This window comes from Trachurus japonicus, chromosome 7, assembly GCF_045865225.1.
Source record: "Trachurus japonicus isolate A0001 chromosome 7, Traja_1.0".
NCBI classification, from domain to species: Eukaryota; Metazoa; Chordata; class Actinopteri; order Carangiformes; family Carangidae; genus Trachurus; species Trachurus japonicus.
In genome coordinates this window covers 27059671-27081427 of record NC_140913.1, presented here as the reverse complement: position 1 = coordinate 27081427, position 21757 = coordinate 27059671, and the positions used below count along the sequence as shown (strand labels likewise).

General features: G+C 40.4%; 1 protein-coding gene across 1 annotated transcript in view; it reads right to left on the bottom strand.

Moving 5' to 3' along the window:
* The window catches only part of LOC146984937 (uncharacterized), a 28682-nt gene extending 7454 nt beyond the window's left edge, over window positions 1-21228 (bottom strand). The window contains exons 1-15 of the mRNA XM_085782584.1: window positions 21133-21228; window positions 19558-19626; window positions 18236-19436; window positions 17873-18101; window positions 17324-17632; window positions 16971-17166; window positions 2809-3334; window positions 2386-2545; window positions 2103-2219; window positions 1850-1972; window positions 1544-1709; window positions 825-1440; window positions 561-714; window positions 363-452; window positions 74-269 (exon numbers count right to left, since the gene is read on the bottom strand). Of these exons, the coding sequence (XP_085638710.1) occupies window positions 74-269; window positions 363-452; window positions 561-714; window positions 825-1440; window positions 1544-1709; window positions 1850-1972; window positions 2103-2219; window positions 2386-2545; window positions 2809-3334; window positions 16971-17166; window positions 17324-17632; window positions 17873-18101; window positions 18236-19436; window positions 19558-19615 (4141 nt within the window). The 5' untranslated portion in view covers window positions 19616-19626; window positions 21133-21228. The remainder of the gene's footprint in view (window positions 1-73; window positions 270-362; window positions 453-560; window positions 715-824; window positions 1441-1543; window positions 1710-1849; window positions 1973-2102; window positions 2220-2385; window positions 2546-2808; window positions 3335-16970; window positions 17167-17323; window positions 17633-17872; window positions 18102-18235; window positions 19437-19557; window positions 19627-21132) is intronic.
* Window positions 21229-21757: the final 529 nt, after the last annotated feature.

Genomic DNA, 21757 nt, shown 5'->3' with positions numbered 1-21757 from the left:
ACGCTTGCCCAAACCAAGTGATAAAAAACTTCATTATGCAAAACTTGAAGTTGTGGTTGAAGAATTCTCTCACCTGGCCCTTCAAAAGGCTGTATTATGGATGGTATTGATTCCTTTGCACTGAGTGGTACAAGGTATACATCCTTGATGGAACGGCTGCTGTTGGCGACAACACCAAATCGACCTCTGCTGCTGAAGTACGAGAATAGAGAGACATAGGCCACCTCTTCCTCTTCTGTTGCAGGTTGAAACCGGATCACACACAGCTCCTAATAAGCAAAAAAAAAAATTATATGTATGAACAGGTTTTCAATATTGCTACAGTATATATGGTGCAAACAGGAGCTCTATATACTGCTTGCCTTTGTAACGGAGGTCTTAAGCTTTGCAACATAGTCCCATACTGTTTGAGGCAAGATTCGTCCTCCAATTTGTATGGTATCAGGTAGATCCTTAACACATGATGACAAAAAACATACAGATCAGTTCCAGTTCCATTTGTCTGATACTCTGTAAATAGTTACAGTGGTTGTGTTATAATTCATTGTTCAGCACTATACCGCTTTAAGATTTTCAGCCGATCCTGAAACCAGATATCCCTTGGTGACAAACTTGGCTACTGTGAGCATGTTTAGGAAGCCTTTCCACAGTATCTCTTGCTTAGCCAGAAACTGAGCTGACTCTCCACCAGGTGGTGATTCAGAGATCGCATTCCTAAAACACAGGAGAGAGCAGCAACATAACAATCATATCCACACACTGTGCAGATTTCAGCCCGATGTGTACATTTCACTGGCTTTATACATTCACAGTTCTGTACATACCTTGAGGAAGTGCCATACAGTCTGGGATCCACTGAGGAAGATGGCTTCATCAAGATAGATTTGGGTAAAGTTTTTATTGGTGGTAGTGAAGATACTGGTGCAGATGGTGAGGCAGAGGCAGTCTCTTTAAGAGGGGCATAGGGGGCTGATTGGTTATGGGTTGTATTACTGGGACTTGAGATGCTACTAGATGAAGCGGGGAACCTGTTTGCTGCAGTGCGGGGATCACGTCTTGTGATGTTTACAGTGGAGACAACTGGAATGACAACTGGTGTATATACTCTTTTTGGTATAGTGGCTTTAGGGGTGTCTGGAGTTGGAGAAGCAGGGGACTCTATTACAGGGGAAGCAGGAGACTCTAAAGTAGGGGAGGCTGGAGAATCCATTGTGGGGGAAGCTGGGGATTCCACTATTGTCAGTGCTGGAGAGTCAATGATAAGACGGGACGAGAAATCCATTGATTCTGGAGAATCCATGTCAGGTGAATCAGGTGGTGCACGTAGAGGGGAGTCATCCCCTCCAGACTTTCTCCACAAGGGTTCATGCTTCTCTCTTGTTTCAGAGACCTTTGGTTTTTTCTTAGCAGGTTCCTCCTCTTCCATAGATGGTATTTGGCCTTTGGGAAGAAATACACATCTTCTTATATAATACAAGTAACAACAATAATCACTTAATCTACTGGCTATGGTTGACTGTTGTCAGACATATTTGTAATTTACCTGTGCATATCTTGCATTTCAGGTCAAAAAGGTGAGTTTTGTGCTCAGATGTTGTGTCCTTAAGCATACAGGTAAGAATATCTGGTGTAGTGCTGCCCTGGTTTGAATGTGCTCTTGTTTTGAGAGCAGGAGGGGGAAGACTTCTCTTCTGTTCCTGGGAAGTAACCTGTACCGACACAAACACACAAGCAATAAGACTCCCTCGACCTTTCATGAGGAATGTTTATGTCGAGCAGGAGGGAGAGAATAGTGAGCACAGAAAAATTTGCATTTTCACAAATGTATTGCAAATGAGTAGATACGCACCGTGCCATCAGTTTTTTTGTTGGATCTTCTATCGGGTCGAGCAGGATTCAAACTGGGCAAATCAACCTTTACTGCTTCAGGTTTTGGCAGCAAACCTGTTGGTTTAGCAGCTGCCTCTTTGACCTAGATTGACACAAGCAATGGAGGAACATAACCCCTTCTGACAGAAATATAGTTTGACCTTGCTGGGACCTGATAACAAGTGCAATGTGATATCTGATTTTGTTTAGATTTTTGTGTCACTATACTTTACCTCTGCTGTTTCTTTTGGACTTGGTTCTGGTGCCTTGGTAGCCTGCATATCCTTCTGGCTCATCCTTACCAGTCTGAAGGGGCTGATTTCTCCTCGTACAACTCGATACAACAAACCCTAGAGGGAACCCATCAATGGATAATCAGATTGCTGCCAGTGTACTAAAAACCTCACCACAAAAAAAGGTTTATCTACAGACATATCTGCAATATAATGGGTAGTGCTAATCAAATCTAAAACAAAACTCATAAAAACAGAATTGGGTTATCATCTTAGAACGAACCGTGTTTCTTGGGTCTTTTATGTTGAACATTATCGTTCTGTACTTGTTCATGTATTTGCTGTCCGTGTTGCGAAATATGTTGAACATCTCTATCTCGATGTTTGCGACAAGCTTTGCAGCATCGCTCTCAGACATTTCCAAGTCCTCACAATCACATACCCTTAAGAAACAAAGAGGCTGTTAGTCATCAAGTTTTGTTGTGCATCAGTGAATTCATAGAACAGATTGTTGCTCTTTAATTGTTGCCTGATTGCAACAGCCTCAAATAATACATTCTGCAATGTGATGAAAACAACTTGTTTTGTTATTTACAAAATGTTCATACTTTGTCTATACAAACCACATTTCATACCTGTCTGTCAACACCTTTGTATCACTGTCAAAGTATATTAATTTAATCTGGTACACAGACAAAGTTCTCACCTTTTGAACAGGATGCTGGTGAGGGAGCGCTGGATGCTCTGTCTGACCTGGTTGTTGGGCTGAGAGGGTCGGGAGGAGGGAGCACTGGGCGCAGGAGGCACCAGCAGGTTTCGGGCTTCATTCAGCAGCGTGGGAGCAGAAGATTTCTGGCTTGATGTCGAGGCTGACACTGATGGAGGCTGGGGTCCAGGCTGCTTTTTTGGTATGACGTATGCAGTCTTAGTAACTATAAGGGCCCCAGTTTCATGGTGTCTGGGTCCTGAGGTGACTGAGGACTGTGTGGCTGGAGAGGGACTAGGTTTTGCTGGGGTGGGTGGTAATGATGGATCAGATTCTGCAGATGGTTGCTTAGATACATCACTATTTACTGGCTCCTTTGCTTTTTCTGAAGAGTCTGTTTGTTGTGGGGCTGGCTCAGTGACAGGCTGGGAAGAGGGGACAGCATCTGTGGAGTTGTCCTCTGGAGATTGTGTTGCAAGAGGAACATCCTCACTGTCAGCTTCTACCTGTTTGCTCTTCTGTTCAGCTGTTAAAAAGAAGAACAACAGGGCAATTTGTAAATAGGAAGTAATACAGCAAAGGTGATTTCAATCTGCTATTCACAAACAAAAGTGTAATTCAGGATGACAATTGATTATAGCCTATGAGTGCTTATTGCTGGTGTTTACATCAGAAATGTTTGTTGATATTTGTGTGTATCTCCTATGAGATATTAACAAAAAGCATATAGCTAATCCATAAATCAAACACATATGTGAATAAACTTGTAATATAGACCGAAAATAACAGATAACTATGCAATGTATACCTTTATAGCTGTAAAATGAATACCTGGTGTAATATATTGTGTGACAAGTTGTAATTACAGGTTAGGACAACAACGCAAGCACACAGCCAGTCTCACTAACAGTTTTTAGATTTTATAAGCAAAACTGGTCTTTTTCATTCCAATTTTAATTTCATACCACTGCAGCTCAGCTTTATAAAAAATAATAATAGCTGTGTGACCGTCTTTCTTTATTGAGTTATTCAGTTTTCAATCACAGTTGAATCATCATACAAAGTTAAAAAAACGTTTTTTTCCTGATCGGAAAAAAATGATTAGGATACAGCTGAGAATAGATTTAATTCCCTTATTTAAAAGTATAATTAATATTTGAGAAGCTGAGCAAGAAGCATTTGAATATTGAGTCTTACACTCAATGCAAAGGATGCTTCTAAGGATTAGATTTCTGATATCAGACATCTCATTCCCAACTTGTATGGCACGATAAAAAAAATTAATTAAAAAAAAAATCTGTATCTGAAGGCAATACCACAGCCAAAAGGGAACTGCAATTGTAATTTTTGTGTTTTATGACAGAGCATGTAACACATCTCCCTTGATTCTAGGCAGGAAATTCATGTTGAAGCTGTTCTTTACACAGTCTTGTTACCAAGAAAACAGTCTTGCTTTCATTGGGGTCAAAACAGTCAAATTATGATTAGCTCTATCAAAACTAGGAAATATCAATATGTCCTCTAAAAGGAAGGCTCACTTATCAGCCTGACACAAAATCACACATAACAAAGCCGTTCTCCCCGAGTGGGTGAGAGCAGTTTGGGTGCTGTTGCCACCAAGATATCAATACTATTGATGACTTGTTTGAGGCTGACAAATTGCTAACATTTGAACAGCTCACGCTTTTATGGAGGATATCAGCCACTTGACACATTACTATTACTGCAGCAAGCTAATAGAAAAAAAAGAAGCACACACTCCATTCCTTTGACATCTTATATCTTGGGATTTCTCCCTTCAGCATCAAGAACAAGTGTCATCTGATAATAATTTCTGGGAGAAACTCTTAGGTACTTTTCTAATTTTGATACAAACTATAAACAAATACTGATTTGTTCATATTCAATCTTTCAGAAATGCTCTATTTGACATGTCCACCTCCTTACAGTAATAGCAAGACGCATTCTGTTGTCAAACCCACACCTCCTGTTAAACCAGTGCTATGGAAGAATATTTTAAATTTTCCCAGAAGACATGCTTGATTTCCATCTCACAGGACAATGAAAGGGTTTTTGATAAATAATGGGTTCCTTTTCTAAGGTATTTTGTCCTTAATTTCATTACAGACCTTGTACACAGGGGGCATTACTCTGAGCACTAGCATCCTCCCGTGTTCCCCTGTGAATATCTAATGTTCTCTCCTGTGTATTTTTCACATGAGCTGTATATCCACTGATCTTCATGTCGGACCATGTAATATCTATATCTACATGGCACATTCTATTAAAACATATTGTAAAAGATATTAACAACGTTCTTTTAAACTAACGTTTTTGCGCTGGTATTCAAACATGAATAATGAAATGGTCAAACACAAGTTTTGTGACTCTAACTTGTTTGGTCACATAAGGAAGATTAAAGGATTGTGAGACCACAAACCAACCAATGATTGTGGTTAAATTATTACATCTTAAGAGTCACTGAGAAAACCTCTGCAACATTTTCCCAACACTTTAATTGGGAGACTAATCATTAAATGGCTTATTTGAACCTGGAAATAGCAAACGATATTCTGTGGAAGAATATGGATTTGACATAATCTACTCTTGTTGGCCTCTTTAAGAATAATGTCAGAGCAGCAGATCCAGTGATGATGTGTTCTTTTGGAGAGCACACAGCAGTGTTTCCTAGTCTCCTCCAGTGTCCTTCACCACCATTCACCTTCTCTGAAATATCCTCCTCAGTTGGCATGTTGTAGAATATGTTTATGGGTGTTTCCTGTTGCTATTTTCTATAAAACTATCTATAAAACAGTGAAAAAAAAGTGTGAGTATGTGAACCCTTTTGAATAACCTTGTTTGCTGCATCAACTTATCTGACATTCAGCTAAGTCACAGGAAGTGTAACACAATAAGCTTAAGTTAATAACACACCTTAATAAACTCTGCCAGACATAGTGGCAGCAAAGCCAAGTGCTCTCTACACCATATATCCTCCAAAAACAATTCACCTTTAGTTTCCTCAGCTGCTCTTTGGCAAATTTAAGGCTCACAGTAAAGTTTGTTTTTGGAGAGCAGCAGCTTCCTCAACGGTGGACATGATGTCCCATCACAGATGTTTACCAGCTACAATGATTCCTTTAAGCCTCTAGCTGTTACTCAGATTCATTGTTATAATACTGATCATTCTGCATTGCACCTTTAGAGGCATCTGAGCTTGTTGGAGAGAATGACCACACAACTAAACCATCTTAGTTTATAGTCTGTTTAAATGCAGACTGATCAATATCTAAGCTTTTGTAACCTTTGCAGCCTCATGCTGCTCATCTTAAGCTTTTGGAAATCTCTTTTTTAATAGTCAGAACAACACAAACCCACGCCTCGAGTCTTGATTCATTGGTTGGTCTCCAGAGGCAACTCCTGAGTCCAGTGGCTGACTCCTGAGTGTTTGTTAATGTCATTAGCCTCAAGGTTCACAGATTTTTTCCAACCTATACTGTGAACAAAGTTTTCACTATGAACAACAAAACAACAATTTGTGTTTTGATCCATGTACAAATACAGACACGTTCACTCATTTCCTTGCTACTGCGAGTGTAACTAACAAAGCCACAGATGTCATTTCTAGCGACATGTCACTGGAGACCATCATAACGAAGATAAATGTTAACACCACAGTTTGTTTTCACCAATGTGCCCAAAGAGTCTTCAGTGTCAAACTGGTTGTGTGGGTGTATGAGCAGTTAGCCATTTATAGTTTCAGAGAGCCATAACAAACTATTTGCATATCAATAGCCCTGTTTACTACACCTGTAAATGAAAAAGAACAGAAAAAAAGAAGCTTGATTTCATCAAGTGTGTCGCAGCTATTTTTTGCCAACAAGGCCAGAGAAACTCATTATTTGCAGAACCCACGTCATTGATTGATCACATGCATCCTTAACTGTCATCAGCAGATGCAGCAAGTCAGGTTGTGTGGTGTGGACTAGTTGCCTCATTCATCACATGTCAAACTGTGTGAGAATTTATAGTAAGTGTCTGAGGTGGTAAATGTTGCTTTATACAAAGCAAGCATGGAAAAACTGAACATGGGAGGATGATATAGGTGTGTGCCTACATACTGCACAGACACTGCAACACAGTGGTGTAAGTTACATTATGCATTATTCATTCTTGGAAAGCTACTCATCCACTTCCCTCTGCCAGCAACAGTGCAGCACCTGGAGGCCAACTCCAGCTCTGACATCGGTCGCTTGGTCAAGATTATCTGTCGGTCGTTATGTTTCTGGGAGGCAACAGAGCACCACTGAACAGTCACATATACCATGTTTCTGCAGAAGCTGAGACCTTTATCGAACCACTGAGGCTGTGATTTGCTGCGCGTGTGATGAAGTGAGGTGTAATTCAATGTTAAGCCACCTGGAGTTGGTGAAATTGAACATGACATCTCTGATGTGAGGTGCCTACTCAAACCAGTCGTTTATGAAGAAGCTCATATTCTCTCCCGAGGCACTGGGTTATGACTGGGTTTAAAATATGGCTCACTTTCTACTATGTGCTTCATACAGACAGACTGGGGCAATGTCACGGTAAGATGTAACTGCATTAATGATGTACTTGTCATGTGGTTAATCAAACAAACAAACGAAGGAATAAAGGAAGTGAGTTAATGATCCAGTTTTAGTGTGTCATCTGGAGAAAGATATTTCTGCTTTTGGGCTCTCACAACCAGCTGGAGCAATGAAGGAAAAAATAATAACTTAACTACTAAAGCAAGAAAAGAAGGAGGGAAGCAACATGTAAATATGCACAAGCCACATTCTTCATCAGGGAAAGAATGCTGAATCTTTATTTGTGCATTGTTGAACTATTGTGTGTGTGTGTGTGTGTTTGTTTAACTGAAGACACAAAAGCATCCATCTCAGTGACTAAAAGTTGGTTTCAAGGTATGATGCACTCATTTAGACTGCGTCATTCGTCGTTACAAATACACACAGTGTTCCTGCGACTCTACTGTCATTTGTAATTTGCCTTTATTCCTCTGAAGGTGAATTCCTGCTGTTCGTTCTGCCCTTGCTCTGACATGACCACGTCTTCCCGGTGATTTGCCTCGGAGCTAACTTGCCCTAAAGATGCTGTGTGATCACTACAATTCTCTGTCTCCAACTCCTGTTGTGTAACCGGCCCCCTCCCCATGACAGGTGATGGCTGCAGGATGTTCTGGGAGATTCAATTGAAAGTTTCCATCAACCACCTGCTGACTTCACTTCAACACCTCCAGCATCTAGACTCTGGGGGATCCTGTCCTTTCTAAACTAGTATATTCCCTGTTCAAATCACTGCTGCTTTCTTAGCTCACAAGATTTACATATCTGATGAGAATGAAACCCGACAAGCCTGGGAAACGCCACCGAGAGCATAATAGGTTTGTTCTTTCTAATCTTGTATCTGTAATGAGATCCTGATCAACCACAAACCTCAACTCCATACAATCACATTTTTCATCTTTATTGTAGCACTGAACTCCTTTACTGTTTTTTTTTATATAAAACCTTTGTCCTGTTGCTGCTTTACACCGTCATTTCTCCCTCTACACGAGAAACTCCTAAGACCCGTAAAAGTCCTCATCCGTTTTCGGAATAACTGATACTATCTAAATGCTCAATCTTAAGGACTCTTTACTGGAATTTACTTAGATTTAAAAAGCAAAACAAAACAAAAAACACTGAATATGATCCAACCCAGAGCTGGGGTTAGCAGTGCTCTTCTCCGATGCTACACCTTACCATTACACAATGTTATGACATTTAAGGAATATTAATTTCCTTGTGATGACTCAGCTAAATTAAAGGACACTTCAATCTGACTGCCTGTCAAATGGACATCAATAAATTTAAACACTTGACTTGGGTCTCTCTGATCTACAGTATAATACCAACTTTAACATGCCTCCATTTTGCCAAACTTGCATGTCTGCAGATTTGATTTTCCTGAATCAAACTTCCAGAGAGCAGCTGTCATGAATCTATATCTCTATGTATCTATAAACTTCATAATCACTCAGGATTCACGGAACAACACAGTCATAACCAATTGGACCTATTTATAATTTTTCATTTTTTTCGACAGCTAATTCAGCTGTCATGGTTCATAGATTTGTCCTGAACTTTGATATACGTAGCAGCAAATACCAAATAAAAAGACCATGTCAGCTCAGTTCTGAAGTATATCAAAGCAACATAAATAACTACATTGCTACATCATTTATCAAACCATGACAAAAGAAGAAATGTTGTGCTTGGATAAGCAAGACAACGATTAATGAACTTCTTACTACAAAACACATGTTAAATATGTTATTCATGTGTTATACTTTACTGTAGTTTTTATTTTACACCACATTTACTATGGTTGGACTTCTGAATGAATGCATCAACAGTTGGGGCAACATCTTAGGTGCTTGATAAAGTACATATCTGTATCTATTATGAGCCACAGTGTCACCATTTCTCTCACTTCAGATCTGTAACTTCTCAGCATTTACTACAGTAGGGGAACAGGTCAACTGTGCTGGACTCAGACAGTTCAGTGTTTATGGAAGGAAACGTCCGTCAAAGTGACGAACCAAAGGTCAACGTTTGTAAATGATGTGCCACAGAGGGCCAACAGTCTACAGAGTTTTCTTTAAAACTGTACAGACTAAAAGATCACCATCTTATTTCATTGATGAGTACGTCATCCTATTCAGGATAACATGTTCACATTTCACCTCCCTCGTGCCAGAACTGAATGCCTCTCAGTTTAACTGGACTGCTATTTGCCCTTGGAGCTGTAGTTGAACATTTTGGGAACACAAATAGTAATTAAATAGTAAAACAGCAACCCTAGCTTCATCCAAACTGTTTAAAGCTCACTGTTTAAACCTGTATAACAAAAGCTGAGACGGGCAAAGAAGTTGTGCTTTCACTTTCTTGGTTGAGGGAAATTACTTCTTGTCATGTTAGGTGGACCTTCTTAAATGACACTGAAGGTTGTGGACAGATATCAGAGCGGTATCAATCCCATCAAGAAAACAAATCAGCATAGTGCCATATGATTTACAGGGTATTTTACCTCAGGGGCAACTGGCTGTGGGGACAAATCTCATTAGGACAGCTTGTGGTGGTTAGGTTTTCTGCATTATAAATATCATTAATCAAGCTGAGTAGTTGAATAGCTGAAGCTGAAGAGTGGCCACTATGTCATGCAGAGCATGTCCGCAGCTGTTTTTGTCTTTGGCTGCATGGGATTCATATGGCCAGCAGAGGGTGCTAGTGTTTTACAATAAAATGCTTGAGACATTGAGGTACAAAAATTATTGCAAACGCTGGAGGACACATGCGGTAGCGATACAGGCTTTGACAGCATGAGACAGACACAGCAGTGATGCAATTTTAAGGTTCAACAAAGAGCTAAAGTGGAGATCCAAGAGAAAACAGTAGAATAGATTCAGGCTAATACATTAGCATTATTTGTAGCATCTCTTACGGTAAAAGATTACCAGCCAGTACACTCTGAACCAAGGTGAAAAAAAAGAAGGAAGCTGCTATCCCTGAGCAAAGTTTTTCTGTCGTAAACACTGAAACCGGATCACAGGAATCACATGCCTCTCTCGTCTGTTACACTATATCATGTGGTCACACTACAAATCAAGTTAAACACATGAGATCCACCATGGAATTTAGAAATTCAATTTAATCTCAGATATAAATAATTTTATCTAGAAAAAAAAAAATGTATTTATCTGTAACTAAACATGGGCCAAAAATCATTTTTAAGGTCTTTATAGTCCTGACGTCCCCTGTAGTAAATCAGGACATATGACACCATGACTTCTAGCAGGACAACTCACTAAACCATTAAAATGTCATATGAGTTGGTTAGATCTTGACAAGTTGTATGAACAGCAATAAATTGGCACTGAATCAATTGACGTGTCCTCAGTGGACTGGGGTGAAAATTGCTGATAGTGGTGTGTTCACTGCTTAGTGAGAGCTTCACTCAGATCCAGTCTTACAGTTTTCCTTGATTCAGTTTTTGACCTTGCTATCACAAAATCACAAAAATTTAAAGCAAGGAATATGAATCAATATTCTTCCACAGCGACTGATTTTTATCCCACACAGTGATTTCAGACCTGCCACTCGCCAACAAGACATGCTGCGCATCATTGTGTGGTTGTATTGTGTGACAGGCAATTAAGTGCAAGACTTCAACCAAAGGCAGAGGATGAAGACAATGAAGCAGGGAGAAGTTGCTTTTGATAAAAGTAACTTCAACTGATGGTTTTGATTAGAAGTAAAGGCCCTCAAACACGTGCCAAGTCTAAATTATACAAAATTGAACTATTATGCAGTTGATTATGAATCAATTAAATACCAGAGGCTTGTGGTTTAATTGTATAAAACCACATGTTTCTTAGGCACCGACACCCGAATAATAATCAATGAAATATACAGCCAAGTGTTAAGTTAAGAGAAAAACCTAGGACAAGTACATACTGCTACCAGTATGGAAATTACATGAATCATATGCTATAGGCTTCATAGTAACAATATCTTAATTAATTAACACCTATGAGAGACTTTTAATCAACATGTTAGACGGCACTCTCCACTATCATCATTAAAACACTTAAGGATGGAATATCTTTTGTAGGAATGGTCTTCATCCCTCCAGAAGAGTCCAGACAGTTGTAGGAACAATGCAAAGAAGCAATGAAGCTGTTGTGGCGGCATACGGTGGCCCAAAACCTTACTAAGACACTCAATGTGGGTTTCCCTTTGACATACATTTGGATTCTGACATGGATTCGACTTGTTGTACAAATGCTTTGATCAGTATTTGCTTATGCAACATACATGTTGAAAGGTCAGGTCATTGTATCATACTTGGATCTTTCTGTATTTCCCCCCAACTAATAGTGAAAGTCCAAAAACACAGGTGGGAAAACTGATCTGGAGGCAGGTGGGGGGTGTCGCTGAAGGCAACTTTCAGTTCACAGACTATTGCTAATGCATGAGAAAAACTGAGAAACAAAATCTCATATAGAATGCATGCATTATGGATGGTGGAAAAAACCCCATATAGAAAACAGCCGTTTTCAAACACGTTCGAAACTCATTCACTTGCACTATTTATCACAAACAGATCACAGTAAAACTGTAAATGTTTGCATTTGCATTGTATTTGCTGCTCTTGTTTTAATCTTTACTCCTTTTTTGCTTTGTTTTGTTTTGTTGTTTCAAAAGATTGCTTTTGCAAAGTTGTGCTTTCTCAAGAAGTAAGTTTAAACTGCTTAAATTTGTTTTGGAGATTGTGAGAATTGATTTATGTGATATATACTGATGGAAAAGAAACATTTAGGGAAAGCATAGCTACGGTTTGTATGTTCCATAAGGTTCAAAAAGGTTCACTTTGAGTTCTCTGAAGTGCAGCACAAGAAATATCCATTCATTTCCTCCTCCTTCTCCTCAAAAAAAAAAAAAAAACTAAATTAGAGTTCAGCTCCCTCTGAGACTGATGCCACACTTAGTTTCCTGAGTTCCATGACGGCACGTGTTGAAATTGTGCAGCAGCTCATCATGTGCAGCAGCGCCACCACTCATCAGTAGAAAGTCTCTGGTCACCAGGTCACACTTGCCCCTGAGGACGGCCGGTTGGCAGATGGTATCTCAGCCTGCCACATCTCCTGACCTCAACCCCACTGAGAACCTGTGAGACGCCCTGCAACACGACGGCTGGAGACGTGACCTCTGCCTGTCAAGAGCCAGCAGCTTCGTCAGGGTTTTCTCCGAAGTGTCAGCACCTCACAGCTGCACGTTCAGAGGCTCGGAGGGTCCGTGGGACGTCAAGCAGAGGGAGCTGTACCAAGGGGATGTGCTGGACTGATGGACAACTACTGCTGGTTGTCATTATTGAAGATAGTGTGCGAGTTTGTTTCCCTGTTAATATAATTTTTTTATTTTACTCTGGTGCTACATCTTTTCTTTTGACCATCAGTATATAGATTTATGGTTTGTCCACACCAAGAAAAGGAACTAACTATTAATACAAATATATTGTTTTACATTTTTAAGAGGATAGCTATGTCCCCAACACAACTGTAACAAGAACGACTGTGAACGTTATTGTTGGAATGACTTTCAGAGTTATTTGATGAATACAAATAATGACAGCTAATCAAAAGATATATGAGTTCAGGCAGGTGACAGCTGCACCAACACATAGTACATTAACATTTATATATATATAGCATGTAATGAAAATAATTCAAAAGATTCTAACAGGAGGAACATCTGGAACATCTGGAATATCAGGTTGAGTGGTGCTTCGTGTTTTGGAGTGTGTAGTGTGTGCTTGGGGTCACCGTTTAGTCATGTTCAGTGTGGATGCTCACGTCGTTATTGTTAAAGTTGTCTTTATAGTTACTGTTCTTGGGGTGGACGAGCCTTTACTCTAGTTCCTAGCATTTTGATACGTCTAGTTCATAAACCATCCTCCTTTTAACAACTACCACTAAGAAGTTCAAGGAGCTGATTAGTAAAACCGAATGTGGGACATTGAAAATATATCATGTGGTGTTTTTTTGAAAGTCAAATGATTTGAGACAACTCAAGAAAATTGTGTTCACTGGGATGGGAATTGATAGTGTGACTTTACAAATGGAAAGTTTATGTTTTAAGTTGGGTTAGAAGGGTTCTTTTTCTCAATGTGAATAAAAAAAAATTCATTACATGTCTACAACAGTTGATACACAGTTCGTATCTGCTTCTTAGGGGACAGGGCAGGGATCTTTTACAATTTATATCCGTCAAGTCCGACTTCAGTCTTTGTGTGTCTTGTGTCAAATATCTGTTTCAGACTCACATGAGTGATAAAGAGCCTTCTGGGTTATGTTGACCTAGTGATTCCAAAATCTCTGGGTTGCATGATAGTGATAGAAAAATTCTGACAAAGCAGAAGATTGAAATTCATCTTGGTTAAGTCCTAGTAAAGAAAAAAATGTTTGTCATTTATTGTCTGTGCGTTTATGTGAATACAACTGAGAAATGTGGAGGTTTTTCAGCCATAGCTTCACATACTTAAAGATGCCCTGTGGAGTTTTCATGTGCACACCTTTACACTGTTACATCGTCTGTGTGTTACTTCGGCCTGTTAATCTAAGGAAAACCACTGACAGCTTCGCATCACCCCGTGTGCACACATGCACACATGCTGCACATGTTCCCTTGGACAAACGAGACAAACGAAGAAGGGACACATTCATTAAAAAAAAAAAAAATCTCCACAGCATTACTAGAGGTAATAATGACAAGGAAACTCCACAGGGAATCTTTGATGTGCAGTTTCTTTCTTCCATTTTTTGGCTGTGTTTTTGGTCCTAGCAGTGAGGTTTGAGGCTTCGTCTGTGACATATTTTGAAAATGTGTTTTAACATATCAGTGGTGAGATCTTTATGTTGCACCACACTGATTCGCTGATTGGACATTACCATTACAATCAGTCTATATATCAACAAAAAATCAAAACATAAAAAACAAAAATACTGTTTTAGGCTGTGTGATGTGATAGTGTAAGGTGAAGGTGTAATGTTAATTAATCTGAAATATATTAATGGTTACAAATGTTGCTGCTCAAAAGGAAACTACATACAAAAATAAAGAAGGTCATTTTATAAAGAAAAAGAAGAAAAGATGTATTGTAATAAAATATTTGCTGCTGGTTTTGTTTGCATGGACATAAGAGGGCGTGGGTATGTGAGGGTGTGAGCAACTGAAGGGAATATGATCCATGAGTGTTTTCATATGGTACTGAACTAGCTAAAGTAGATATAACCACACAGTTAATAAAATAAATAAAATAATGCCTATCCTCCACTGACATCCCACTCCAGATTTTGTATGCATGCATGCATGGTGAACTGTAAACGGTTTCTCCATTTGCAGATTTTTCTCAGAGGCTCAGAGCGATAGAGAGTTTTACTTTCGGAGGCCCACTGACACGTCAGTATCATCTTCATGTAAACATGACATCAAGTCTCCTTTTTCGCTGTCAGGGAGAGCCCGGGTGAAACCTCTTTCTAGCATGAGCACTGATGAATCCTCAAGTTCCCTCTGTGTCCCTGCAGCAGCAAGAAGTCAACTCCTCCTCACCAGAGGCCCAGTCCCTATACATTCAGGATGCTATCCCAATCTAATATTGGTGTGTTTGTGTAACGACTGGTCGAAGAGTGTGTGTTTGTGTGTTGATGGTTAAGGCAAGCACAGCCAGATGCAGCATCAAGAGACAGGATGTAAAAACGTAAATGTAAAAAGGTTTCAGGTATCTCCTGGAAAGATGTTTGCACATGGCAAGAGCGCAAGGAAAGCTGTAAAAATGTTCTTCTGTGTATGTGTCATAAAGTGTATTTCATGGATTTAGAGCTGCAATTAGTTCAATTTACTCACGCCAACTCACTGCCAACAAATAAAACAAGATAGCGAAGCCACCAGACTGCTGTTTCAAAATCAATCTTCCATTTGCAACACTTCTGCATCCTACCTACATGGCATTAACACTGATCCAGAGAAAACCTTAAAGTTTGGCCACTATGATGTAGAACTGTCACAGAACCAGTGAACCCACTGGTACAGAAGAGTCATGAAAGGTTTGATGTGTGAGAGTCTCGGTTTGATGCCTCTGGACAAGACATCCTGAGTGCTGAGTCTGTCCTGAGTCAGCTGTAGATCAACCACAGCAGGTCTGTCAAGTGTTCAAAAATGTTGACTGACAAAAAAAAGCCAAAGTTTAGGAAAGGTCATTCTATTCTTCCTTAAAATGGTAAATGTGAATCAGACATTTTTGCTGAGTTTTGATTGACTTGGTCAAAAAGAAGGACTTCAGTAGTACATTTATGATCTGTAATAGTAAATGCAAACTCTTGGGCATAAACCTCCTTCAAGCATGAAGTCTGTAATAGAATAAACTAAAGCACAGTGACAGTACAATATATAACATGTAATATAATCGATTGTGCACAGTCAAGAAAGTGAAGCTTTTCTTTTTAACTGTATGAGCAACTTTCCACATTGTCTTTTATCTGAGCTTCAGTCTTCCTGACAACTAGTTTGACATCATTAATATCTCTGAACATCTGCACATCTGGAAAGAGTTCCTGTGTTTTTGGAAAATCTGATTTTAAACTTAATTTTTTTAGGGAGCATTTTGTAAGTTTGGCTTTTGCTACAGAGCCAGCATCAGCTTTAACAGCTGTGAATTTACCAGACTCAACATCTCATCCAGACTGAACAGCTGTTAATGCTAACGCTGGGTATGTCACAACAGCCAAACTCCTCTAAGCTTTTTAGAGACAGTTATTGAAGGCGTATTTTTATTTTGAAAGAGATGGATGTTGGGAGCATGCAAACATATTCCTGTTGAAACCAATATGTAGCATGAAAAAAAAAATTGTATGTGGACGCTACAGTGAGAAACAGACTCTAAACCTTGACTGTCAAGTCCATTTGAATATTCTTCATATACTGAGAAGCTGGCAGCTTAGTTCAGGTATGTGTCCGGAACAAGAGACTCAGGTGTCATTGTATTAAGCCTCTTTGTACCAATAGAAGTTATTTGAGCTCATGTTCATCATTCGACGAGTGTTGTGTATATTTTTCAGGTTCAAGTTTGCAAAAGACTTCAGACAAACTGGACATGGAGCGCTGTGAAAACCAGACATGGTAGAGCACCCTGCCTAACCAGTACGACCCTATACACACAGAGTTGTTGTGTTGCTCATTTATCAGTTTCCAGTGATGAGACTGGTTTGAGTAAGTGACTTTGTTGAATATTGAAGTAGTCAAGACTGTTTCAGCGAAAACATTTTGGACATTTGGATTCAACAAGGAACTATAAAAGTGATCATACTTACCCACTGCTGACCCCTGCTACTTATCAGTCTTCCCAGAGAGAGCGAGTATATGTGTTTGAGTGTGGGTGTGCTTGTGTATGATTGTGTTACATACTTGAAGGATTCAAAAAAGGGAGGGAAATCTCTAGAGCCAATAGAGACAATCTGATCTGTGCATTGTGTTTGAACTGCTGTGTGATTTGAATGTGTATGAGTAGTGAGTGGTACATACACGCTGTGTAAAACTTAGATGATGGTATGGAAGTGGTCTGAACTTCTGTGAGACTGGGGTCGCAGGCTAACGGAGATGCAGCCTCCTTTTTCCCTCCATCATCTTCCTTCATGTCCTCCTTCTCCTCCTCCTCCTTGTCACCTTCTTCCTCAGCCTTTTCCGCTAACCTCTTAGACATCCTGACCGACCTCTGACCCTGAGATGAAAATACATACACAGGTCGAAAAAAAAGATTCTTTCAGTTTTACACAGCAGCTTCACACTTAAAGAGACAAACTAGAGACAAGACCCAAGAAGAAAATCTAAAATCTAAACACTCAAAACATCTCAGTCTCCATGTTTAAACCCCTTACCTTTGCAGAGAGTCTGGTAGTTGCAGCTTTCCTCTGTGGCCGTCCTCTGGTCTTGGGCGCCTTAGGGCCGGAGAGTGTTTTCATAGTGACAGCTGCGTGCTGAAGGATGCACTCAGTGCCACAGTAGACAGAGTCTGGTAGGGCTTGTTTGGAGCACCCTGGTCCGATGCACAGGGGAAGGGAGCTGTCCATCTCCATCTCGGGTTCGGGTTCAGGTACAGGCTCTGGGCTAATCACAGGAGCAGGAGTTGCTGCTGCTGCTGCCGCCTCCTCCTCCTGTTCCTGCTCCTCCACCACCACCACAGTCTCCTGAAAAGCGATTCTCATCTTAGACCCAGAGACCAGACTTCCTTCATGCAAATCAGCCAATGATTAGTAATACAAATATCACACAGTGTTGACTCATTACATAGTTACTGACACAAACTGAGAATTATTCAACCTGCATGCCAACTACTTCCTAACTATTCTTAATCATTATCTTTATTTTTTGTGCCTATGAGTGATGATCCTTCAGGAGATCACTGACAATCTAAATGAGATGTTAACCTTAGGCGCCTGCTGCTCCTCACGCTCCTCCCCTCCTTCACCAGGAGGACTTAGTGTCACGCATTCAGAAAAGCTAAGCTCTGGCTCAGACTGAGGCTCAGACTGAAGCTGCTTCTTGGTAGTGCAGGGGGGGCAGATATACTCTTGCCCTTTTTTCTCCATCGTTTCATCGATACCCACGCAGTCGCCGTGGAACCAACCCTGGCAACTGTCACAGCAGGTCATGAACCTAGAAGAAGCAGTGAACAAACAGGAGAGATCAGGATGTGAAACTGGCAGATGGTTCAGGTATGCAAACACCAACACCACCACCGAAAGAGCAGCTCAGCACAACAGATCTTGTTACCAGAAATGAGCGTGTACCTTTTATCGTGTTTCTGTCTGCAGATGCAGCACAGAGCGTTGGAGTCATAACCCTCAGAGTCCGACATGCTTGAATACTCCCTTACATTCTCCTCATCTTTCTTCTCCTCCTGCTCCTCCTCTACCTCTTCCTCCTCTGGTGCATCGTCGTACTGGCCAGGAGCTGCGTCAGCAACCTGCTCTATATCAGTGTCTATGACTATGCAGTCCGAGTTCGAGTGCTGTGCCGGACTCATATCAGAGTGACAGGATGAAATCTCTATTTCAGCAGGGCCGGGTCGTTCATTGTCTTCATCTTGCAGCTGCAGCTGCTGTTGCTGTTGCGGCGGCGACAGCTCAGCTGCATCCAGTAGCATCACCTCGTTATCACTGTCCACATCATCTACGATGCTGGGCTCGAGCGCCACTGCCTTGCCCCTCCCTCTGCCCCTTCCTCTCCCTCTACCCCTACCTCTCCCTCTGCCCCGGCCCCGTCCTCTAGCCTTTCCTCTTCCACCTTTACCCCCTCTAGCTCGGGAGTCTCCCTGCTTGCTTTTAGTTGCCAGTTGCTCCTTAATCTGCATCAGGGTCATCTCGTCACTCTCCTCTCCTTGACTAGAGATCAACACCACATCATCTATCTCCCCTCCTGCCATGTTATCCGGAGCAACTGCCTGTGAATTTTCCATGTCATCAGCAGATTCTATATCATCAGGCCCCTCGGTTTCATCTACGGCTTCTGGAGGAAGGGCCTCGGTGGCATCAGTAGTTGTCAAATTGTCAGGGGCTGCCAGTGCGTCAGGCATGTCCAATGACAAGCCGTCGTTCCCACCAAGCAGCGAGAAGGCAGTGTGGAAGGCAGACCCGAAATCCTGCCATAAGCTGGGGTCGAGGGCCCCTCCTGCAGACGTTTCTGAGGCTTCCTTGCTTTCCTCTGATGCAGGTGAGGACGGAGAAGACCACTCGAGGTCCTCTATAACACTCCTGGTGGAGCACGTGGCTTTCTGGGCAGCCCGGGTCTCTGTAGTGGTCTGGGATTTCTGGGCGCTTCGGCGACTTCTGGTTTTCCGTACAGGCGAAGGGCTGTTTTTTATCTCGCCAACTTCTTCCAAGAACTCCCTTCTAGCGATGGTTGTCCGCCTGAAGCCCCAGGACTTTGTGACCTGTGAGAGGGTTGGTCTGATGGTAGACTCTGCCCCGTCTGTCTGGCTGTCCTGTTCCTCTGTAGATTACAAACAGGGACACACAAAATTAACATAATGAGAACAAACATGTATTTTATATTCATGTACAGTTTCAGACTGTCAACTGAAGCAATTCATAAACCAGGGAATCTGCGTTACCTGAATCATTATCACCTATGACGCTGTTACCTTCCATTGGGTCCATATTGACATCCATAGGGAACAAGGCTGTCAAAACACAGAGAAAACAATGTTTTATACGACAGCTTCATATTTCTAGGTGTGTCAAATAATTCAATAGCAACAGTTTCAACCAACACTGAGTATAACCTTCACGAGATTAGGATTTATTGCGAAGCTAAAACATTGCATTAGTTTTTGCCGTGAGTGCTAAATATTGGCATCTGAGTTTTCACATTTAAAAGACTTGATGAACATTTCAGACGCCTTTTCCCACAATTTTCCATGACTTCATACACAAACAAGTTAATTTATTAGGCTAATTGTAGCCCCAAGTGTTTATCAAATAACCTGAATATTTCATATTAATTGATCTAGCAAATGTTAATTGTATGAATGCTAAAAAAAAAAAAAAATTAAACATCCATGGATGACATAGCCTAATAGGTTAAATATAAATCATGAGTCATCCCGTCATAATTGCATTCACCAAAGTGTCGGTTTCAGCCATGTATCAGTTTGCTTCCCTCCTGTTCTGTGTTCACAGATACATTATTTGAATAGAGCCAAATTAACCAATTAAGCTATTTTTTTAAACAGGCGACTGAAACACTGCGAGAAACAAGGTTGCAACAGACGTTTTTTTCTCTTTTCATTAGCTGAAACTATACAGACACCTAATAATTAATACTTTCCATCATGTTTTTTGTTGTTGTTGTTGTAGTTTTAATCATTTCAAAGATGTGTTGATACCTCTGCACAGTATCTAATGAAAATGTAGTTTGAGAGAGGCTGTGCATTAAACAGGTGTTTCTGATATTTAGCCTATGTTAGACTGGGATAGGCTCATGAAAATCATCATAAAACCAATAGTGCATCACAAAACCACAAATTTAAGTTTTTAACAAAAATCATACAGCAGATTTTTTTTTTTTTTTTAAACTACACTTAATGACCTTTATGATTGTGTTATTGTACCTAATAAACACTGAATGCTCGCACGTGAATCTTAAACTAGAGATGTTTTGGGATGTATTTCGATATTCAATCACAAGTTATCTATAATTAAAATGAATGCCAATTGAGTGATTAATTAATCAGATAATTTGGTGCAGCTCCAGAACTAATGTTACCTGGTGTTTGTATAGAAAAACTCACCGACACATGGTTGTGTTTGGTTTGTTTATAATGCAGAGACTGATCTACAGGATTAGATGGGCTGTTCACAACCAGTCCCGTTACCAAAACAGAAACCAAACAACAGACCTTACCCGTTTCAGTACCAGAACTCAGTGGACTGTAAAAATCACGGAAACGAAACGCTCCTGCAAGACACTCATGGGTTTTCTTTCCCCGTAGAGAAGAGCAGAGGAGTCTTGTTTTACACGGCGACCGACATTGTTCCCTGCAGCTAGTTTAGCCCAGAGCTAGCTGCTACACTACCTGGTAACAACAGCAGTAATGCGGGAAGATAATGGTCTGCCGAGATACCGATATAAGAGTTAAATGTTGCACACCTGTACACAGACACTACGAGGAAAAAATAAACCATACCTTCAGGATAAAGGACAAATTTTCCAGTTACGAATGGGTTGGCTGGGCTAGCTACCTAGCACAGCCTTCCATTTTCTCCGCCGTCCTGATTTCGTAATCTCGCGAGAAGTTGGCGGCGGAAAGTAACGTGGTTGGTCTGTTAATCATGTTTCATGTTTAATCATGTCAACTTTTCTTTCTTTTTTTTTATTTATTCACTTATTTTTATTGACATATTTGCATGGAGTCACAGTCAAGTTGTACAAGCAAACAAATTAAGTCGGCTTTTTTTTTTATTCAACACATTATTCAAACATTGCAGGACTATTTGACCATTTTCAAGATAAGATGCCCCACACATTGATTATTTTGTCAAGCTTCTTCAAATATCTCACAGCAGTCTCTTATAAAACAGCCAATATTTGACATTTCTGCACACAAAATTACATAAATATTTATAGAATAATCATTAGATTCATTTTGACTCAACTTTGCATTGGTAATAGAGTGAAGGAAGAGTTATCCAAGGTTTTGCGTCAAATGTACCCAGAAGTGGTATGGCACTGTGTAGCTAAAAATACGTTGAATATTATATGTCATTGTAATTTAAAACTTCAAATGAATATCAGTGAGTGGACTACTTTAA